At 34.2% G+C, this 7,938-nt stretch overlaps 1 protein-coding gene across 1 annotated transcript in view; it reads left to right on the plus strand.

Moving 5' to 3' along the window:
- The first annotated feature begins 1,896 nt into the window (after positions 1–1,896).
- LOC107731789 (V-type proton ATPase 116 kDa subunit a) overlaps positions 1,897–7,938 on the plus strand; it is a 14,245-nt gene continuing 8,203 nt past the window's right edge. Inside the window, exons 1-10 of the mRNA XM_016542960.1 lie at positions 1,897–2,065; positions 3,275–3,353; positions 3,907–4,004; positions 4,173–4,301; positions 5,502–5,623; positions 5,737–5,863; positions 6,231–6,313; positions 6,982–7,075; positions 7,199–7,411; positions 7,538–7,688. Of these exons, the coding sequence (XP_016398446.1) occupies positions 1,949–2,065; positions 3,275–3,353; positions 3,907–4,004; positions 4,173–4,301; positions 5,502–5,623; positions 5,737–5,863; positions 6,231–6,313; positions 6,982–7,075; positions 7,199–7,411; positions 7,538–7,688 (1,213 nt within the window). The 5' untranslated portion in view covers positions 1,897–1,948. The remainder of the gene's footprint in view (positions 2,066–3,274; positions 3,354–3,906; positions 4,005–4,172; positions 4,302–5,501; positions 5,624–5,736; positions 5,864–6,230; positions 6,314–6,981; positions 7,076–7,198; positions 7,412–7,537; positions 7,689–7,938) is intronic.

The following is a 7,938-nucleotide window of genomic DNA, read 5'->3' on the forward strand; positions in this document are numbered from 1 at the left end:
TGTGTGTGTGTACGCGCGCTTGTGTGTGTAATATTCACACACAAATGACTATTATTTATAATATTTAAATTATATCTATTATATATATATGTATATATACATGTGTGTGTGTGTATGTGTGTGTTTATATATATATACAGTATATATATATATATATATATATATACATATGTAAATGTGTTTCGCTAAATGGTAATGCTTACAATAATTTATTTCTAATATAACAGAAGAATAATAAATAATATTCTTTTAATTTGAGGTCAGAGATGTTTCTAATAGTTGTGTTACCTATTTGTTTTTCCGCACTTTACAGAAACATACCAATAGGAAGATGCAGAAAGGAATGTGTTCATTCTTCCAAAGAGTATGGAAGGCTATGAAGCGTCCCTTCCTCTGCAGATGGAACAAAGTGGAGTCTTTTGTGCCTCTATCTGAGACGATCAGTCCTGAGCCATCAGCCCTCATCATTCCTCAGGTTTTGAGTCCATCTCTTTCAGCTCTACACTGGACAACATGTCCAAAACATCTTCGTCCCTCTCTGAGGACAATATAGATGAGAGAGAAGGTGACTATAGCTGCAGCATGTGGGCCAATAGGAGACCCAGCCTGCATCATGTTAGTGTTATGAAACAGGATATGTGGGGCCAAGACGGCATTTCCAGCATCCCAGAGAATATGTATACTTTGCCAGGTGAAGTGCCTGTCAGTGTGCCATCAGTTATCCTGAGTGCTCAGGGTGGCACAGATGCTTCTCCTGTGGAGAACAGTGCAACAGGTGAGACAGAAATTTAATTTTAATTACATTTAATTGAATTTTAGTTGAATTAAATTTAATTTTAATAAAATTTCAAATTATTATTATTAGTATTATTTTATTAGAACAGCACAACAGGTGATTATATAACTATATCTAAAAGTGATACAGAAGCAAAGTTAATTTTAATTTGACTATTTTTTAATTTTATTTGATTTTTTACATTTTAGTCTGGGGGGGTTATAACAAAACAAATATGAACATAACAGTACAATGTAAGTAATTTGTGTTTAGGAAAAGCAAGGTTTATATACTGTAGCACATTTCATGCACAATGGTAATTCAAAGTGTTTCAGATAAAAAATAAAATAATCACAAAATAATCATAACAGATGATCAAGAAATAAAATTAAAAATAAAAAGTACGAAAAGAAAGATTCATTTATAATTTAAAAATATAATAAAAATACAATTAAAACAATTGAATTAAAAAACAAATATGAAGGTATAAGAGAAGAACAAAAAAATCTCTTTTTATTTTAAGGACAGATATGTTTCTAATAGTTGTTTTCTTTTCTTTTTCCTCACTTTAGAGAAACATACAAATAACGAGGAGAGAAGAGGGCTCTTCACCAGACTGTGGATGGTTTACTTACTGCTGTGCTGCAAACAGCTATCAGATTCAGTCAAGTCTGTCTCTCCAAACTCTGAATTGTACTACACATACTGAGGACAGTGGAGATGAGAGAGGAGGTGATGATATCTGGAGCATGCGAGTCGATAGGACAAGCGGCCTGGATATTGTCAGTATTTCAAGCCAAGCGTATGACAAAACTACAGCAGCAAGCAAAACGCAGAGGAATGTTTGCCAATAAATATTTACAAACGAGACCAATGTTTCATTGTGATCATATGCCATGACAATTATGTGAGGTTAAGGTTATTTACTTACTTGAAATGATCAAACTAAAGGGAATGCGTGCTGTGCTGCAGGGTTGTTAATCATAATTTGGTCTGGATGGCTCAGCTGCACTAGTGCTGTCAATATAGATCCCGAGGCCACACGAGAACACTATTGATCTCACAGACAGACATTTAATAGACTGACTTACAAAAACCAGACAATCACTGCTGCTCAACCAGCAGTATGTGAGCTGTTTCTGTTCCTCCAAACTATCCAGAACAAACTCCAGAATGAGTTCTTTATTTCGTAGTGAGGAGATGTGTCTCGTGCAGCTGTTTTTTCAAACCGAATCGGCTCACAATTGCATCAGTGAACTTGGGCATCTTGGATTGGTTCAGTTTAAAGATGTGAGTAATCTTTGTACTGCTTGAGTGATGTTTGTGTGTGTGTGTGTGTGTGTGTGTGTGTGTGTGTGTGACTCCATTCAGTTTAAGTGGCGTGTGGTGGTGACACACACACAGCTGGCCTTTTAGTTAGCAGTTGGTGTGATTGTATAATTGATATGGCACTGTTCACATTTGTCCATATAGCTGGAGCCAGACCACATGTCTGCGTACATCACACACACGGTTACAGCGCCCTCATGACACTCAACCATGTGCAATGTTAATAAGCCATTTGGGACTTTATTCGTTAAGTTGTTTGTGTGTATTGTGAGTGTGTAAATAATGAGCTGGTGCGTAGTTTTGTGATGAAGATCAGAGAAGCAATCCACGTGTATGTGTGTAATGTTGTGGCTTAATGGTATTATTGTGTTCTGTGGAACTGCTTTATAGTTTGAACTAAAATGAGGGTCCGTAAATAACAGAATTTTCATTTTTGGGCGAACTATCCCTTTTATAATTTGGTATATTATATGACTTAAATGCAAAAGTAATATGGACAGTGGATGAAGTGACTAATAACATGTGGCTTAGTTCTATGTTTTTAACTGTTGTTCTGGAACATTCATTGTATATTATGTATTCTAAAGTTTCACTTTGTTTAGTGTACATAAAACATGTAGTTATTATGGAAATCACAATGAGATATGGGTGTGATTCCTGTGTAAAGGAATGTGTGTGTGTGTGTGTGTGTGTGTGTGTGTGTAAGTGACTCCATTCAGTTTAAGTGGCCTGTGTTGTTGAATCGAATGACATTGTAGCTAAAAAAGTGTTTGAGCATCACTAGGCCATCATTTATTTTGACATTTGTCTGATTGTCAAGTAAACACACATCCATTGATTTATAAATGTAGGCTAGTCTGCTTTTGGCAGCATGCACACTTTCTAGTGCATATAGTGCAAACTCACTGCATCATTCTTCAGTTCGTATTGAGCGTTCATTGTCACAGAATTTGACTTCTCACCATTGGTTGAATCAATCAATGCACAACACTGCAGAGCCAGAAAAAAATGACTGTGAACGTGATTACTGTATGTATGTAAATTAATAAGGGAGTCATTTAAGAAGCTAATAGGGCTTCAGTCATCTAAAATAAACCAAAACCATCTAAATTCTGCCTTGATATGTTAGAATTTCTTTGTGTATTAAACTTTTTAAAAATGATCTCACAGCTGAATCCTGGTGTAGCGGCATTTCAGAGGCGATTTGTGAAGGAAGTGAAGAAATGTGAAGAAATGGAGAGAATTCTGAGTAAGAAAGTATTTTATTATAAGATGCACTAAGTTATAATTCTGACCTCATGAATAAACATTTCTGCTGTAAATGTTCATCATTTTTAAGCCCTAAAGGTGAGTTGCCTATATTGCAAAGATCTATTTCTCGTCCATTTTACATATTGAATCATTCATTATACTGGATCATAGACTGCAGAAGGGATCTAACATTAAAACTTTGATTACAGTTGACTCATACTCCCTATATTCATTTAAAGCAACTGTATGGAAGTTTTTTACTTTGAAATATCAATTTCAATGTCATTCTGATGGTACATTGACTTATAATAAGGTGAATGGCTTCTGTTTCTTTCCCAAACGTCTGTTCTGGGAGAATATAAGCTTAGTCAACAAATGCACGTGTACAGCTATCCACTGGTATTATGAAAGCGTTATGTTTACGACATAAGGGGGTTCCAAAGTGGCAAAAATACACAAAACTACATACAGTTGCTTTAAATGTCTTTGATATAATTAACTTACTTCAAAGACAGTCATGCTGGTTTCTCTTGAAATTATACATCATTTAGGGTATCTTGAGAAGGAGATGGTGAAATCTAACATTGTAATTGCTGCAACAAAGGAGAAGGAGATGGTTCCCTGTGCCAGAGATGTTCTGGAGCTTGAGGTGAAAAACAATACTTTTCATTTTATTATTATGTTCTTTTAAAGTTCTTCTCAGTTGTGGCCTTGACCAAATAAACCCATTTTCTCCTCCTCTGTATTAACACAATTTTACAGACAAAAAGAAATTCCGAAAGTTACTGTGACATAATGCTTGCCTTCCAACCTTTAGTCCACTTTTGAGAAGTTGGAGCAGGAACTGCGAGAAATCAACCGTAACCACGCCGCACTCAGACAGAACCTCATTGAGCTGATGGACATTGACTCTCTGCTGAGGATGACTGAAGACTTCTTTGAAGAGGTGAAGATCTTGAGATGAATTTTAATTTATTTTATTTTTAATTATATAATATTAGTATGCATTGATATTTTGAATGAGCTTTTTTATATATTTAGTTTTAGTTTAAGTAATTTTGCAATGTGCTTTTGTCTTTTTATTAGTTTTTTTTAATATATATTTTCTAAATATTTCAATTTACTTTTATAGTTATTACACTTTTAGTTTCAGTAATTTTTGTACTTCAATTTAAAATTATTTATCTCAGGTACTTGCCAAGGCAACATTTCTCATTTTTATTTAAATTTAAGTTTTTTTTTCCCTGATATTTATATTTAATTTTTTAGCTTTATTTCAATTTTTAGGTTTATTTATTATTAGCTAGCTTTATTTCAATTACAAAAATGATTTTCAAAAGTTTTAGTTTTAGCTTAAGTTAATAATAACAAAACTGATCATAATTTAACATATTTATTGTAATTTTTTTTTTTTTTTTTCAAATATTTTAACCAAACGAAATGTATTTTAAGGCCTTGATTTTTACTTAAAGGGGTCCTATTATGCTCTTTTACAAAGTCTTGATTTTGTTTTGGAGGTGTACTAGAACATGCTCTCATGCTTGGTGATTCGAAAAACGCATTATTTTTCACATAATTTACATTATTAAAATACCTTTCTCCCCAGGCTGGCACAAACGGCTCGATTAGTTCCGGCTTTGATGAAGGTCCGCCTTCCGAAAAACAAAATGTGTTGTGATTGGTTAGCTGTCCCAGTGCGTTGTGATTGGGCGAACAGCTTAGACAGTGTTTCAGTACTGCCACGCCCCTTGCTCCGTCTTTCAACGAAAGCTTTTGGCGAATCCGGCACTGTTCGCCCTCATGTTGTGGAAGCTGTCCTCAGTAAAATGCGCAGCACACAATAGCAAATTGGGGTTATAAAACATTTGCATGTTCAGTGAACATAATTTACTTGTATGGTCTTTTTAATCTTGATTTTCAGGGTGATTCACCTTCAAGTCAACAGAACAATTTTTATTTGAAACATTATTCCCAAAGGCTTGAAGTGAAGTTCACCCAACCAAAAAAATATAAAAAATCTGCCATAATTTACTTTTTTTTTGCGTGAAACAGAAAGTTGTCCATACTACTCATTGCAATGAAAGTGAATGGTTTCCATGTACAGCCTGATCTACTTAAGTCTGCGTTATGATTGCTTGTGTACCAGGCCGAGTCGCTGCTAACCTATTCTGAGCCTCCCTCTGAAGACTCAGTGTCTATGACCGTCTCATCACACATAACCAGCCGCAGAAACAGCAACTCCAGCACCTCTGGAGCTCTACATCTTAGGTACTGTACATTTAAAATATCTTGTCCCACTTATACACAAAGGTTCCAGTTAAAACCAAAAAAGATACCGTACCGTACTACTAATGACATACTGTGTCTGTACACATTTGAAGCTTTATTGCAGGTGTGATCAAACAAGAAAGGTTTCCTGCTTTTGAAAAGGTTCTTTGGCGCCTTTTTCATGGAAATTTCGTCCTTCGGCATACAGAGATGCAGGCCACTGAGGAACTCCAAGCGGTGGTGAGAATATCTTATATTCCCATATTCCTATTTTTAAGTTTGTTTTATTTTTGATGTTCTTTCACACTCAACACACTTCTGCAACTTATATGCACAGCTATATTCCCATTCTACATACTCCAACATAATAATTACTTACAACATGGTCTCTTCATATGTGTTCTTGAATATTTAAAGCAATCGATAGCTTGGTATCAGATTGTCAATACACATCACACATGCTGCTATATTACTTGTTTAAAATGGACATTAATCAATTTGATATCGATTTTTTGGTTTAGGACAGATGGTGAAAGCTAATGTACAGTTGGGTGTGTGTTAAAATGATCAGAAAAATGGTCAGTAAATATATGTTTCTTTTAAACAGAGGGGAGCTGTGAAGAAGGACGTGTTCATTATATTTGTCCAGGGAGATCATGTGCGAGAAAAAATCAGAAAAGTGTGTGAAGGGTGAGAGACAGTGTAGTCATTCTCCAAAAATGTTGAGTTTCCCGAATTAGAAAATTCTGTTCAATACAAAACTGATGGTATTTATTTGAATATGTTATTTGATTTTATTTCACAAATGAAAAAGGGTTGTAGCATCACTAACGAAATGATAATATCAATAAAAAATAATCTGTATACTTTCTATATATTTTATATATTTATTCTATATATTTAAAAAAAAAATCAATGTAAAGACAAAAGAAAAAATAACTAAAATTTAAAATTTACTCTGAACTTACTTTTCAACAACATTTTCTATTTTTAAAATACATTTTTAATGTTGATAACACCAATGACAGACAGACTTAAATAAATGAATGAATGAGTGAGAAAACCGTTCTTTTTAATAGTTTAATATGATTTCATATGATTATAATTTCATATGATTTCATAAAGTGTAGGTTTATAGATTAATGTCTTTTTATGTGTAGTTTCTTTGCTATTTGACTATATATGGCTACTTGGCTATATATTTTTTCATGATATGTCACCATAAGTAGCAGTTTAACTTGGCCCAAACAATCTATTTAGATCTAAGTATGAAAACTGTAATTTTATTTGATGGCCTTATTCACATTTGAATTCTAAATGAAATTTCTTCAGCAACATTATTTCTACAATCCTTAAAGATTTCGTGCCAGCTTGTACTCATGCCCCAAAACTCTGTATGAACGCAAGCAAATGAGCAACAGCGTAATGACACAAATGGAAGATCTTCGAATGGTGAGTCACATTATTGATTATTTCCAATTGTAAGTGTCTTTTCAAGTGTGTCTATTTGAGAGAATCAGTATTCATAAATAAATGTAGGAAATAGCTGTTTTTATGTCCACATTCGTTGTAAAGATCCTGAGAAGAACTGAAGAATATCGTGCCGGTGTCTTGACGCGAGCAGCGGAGCACGTCCAGGAGTGGGGCAGTAAAGTGAAGAAGATGAAAGCCATCTACTACACCCTCAATCTCTGCAACATAGACATCACGCAGAAGCTGATCGTGGCAGAGATCTGGTGTCCTGTGTCAGATCTCACTTTAGTACAAAGCGCCCTGATTAAGGGATCTGTAAGTATGTTTATATACTTCCTTGAATAAATATTCTGCAAACCATCACTAATATTTCAAAATGGAATATTTGCAAGTGGTTTTATGACCACATATTCCGCCTCTGGGTTTCTCTTTCTCTTTTAGGAGCAGAGTGGATCCAGTGTGACTCCAGTACTGAACCGAATCCAAACCCAGCAAACTCCACCAACCTTCAACAGAACCAACACATTTACTGAGGGATTCCAGGCTATTATTGACGCCTATGGGGTCGGTACTTATCTGGAGATCAATCCAGGTGGTTGACTGTATAATTTTATATATTATTTCATTGCAAAATTTAATATGAATTAATAACATATTTTTAATAATATACGTGCATATATTTAATAATATATTAATATATTTAATGCATTATTTAATTGCAACATTTAATATGAATATATATATATACCCTGCCGTTCAAAAGTTTGGGATCAGTAAGACTTGAAGTCTCTTATGCTCATCAAGGCTGCATTTATTTGATCAAAAATACAGAAAAAAACAGT

The sequence above is a fragment of the Sinocyclocheilus rhinocerous genome, unplaced genomic scaffold (genome assembly GCF_001515625.1).
Source record: "Sinocyclocheilus rhinocerous isolate Xijiao unplaced genomic scaffold, SAMN03320098_v1.1 scaffold1721, whole genome shotgun sequence".
In the NCBI taxonomy this organism is placed as follows: Eukaryota; Metazoa; Chordata; class Actinopteri; order Cypriniformes; family Cyprinidae; genus Sinocyclocheilus; species Sinocyclocheilus rhinocerous.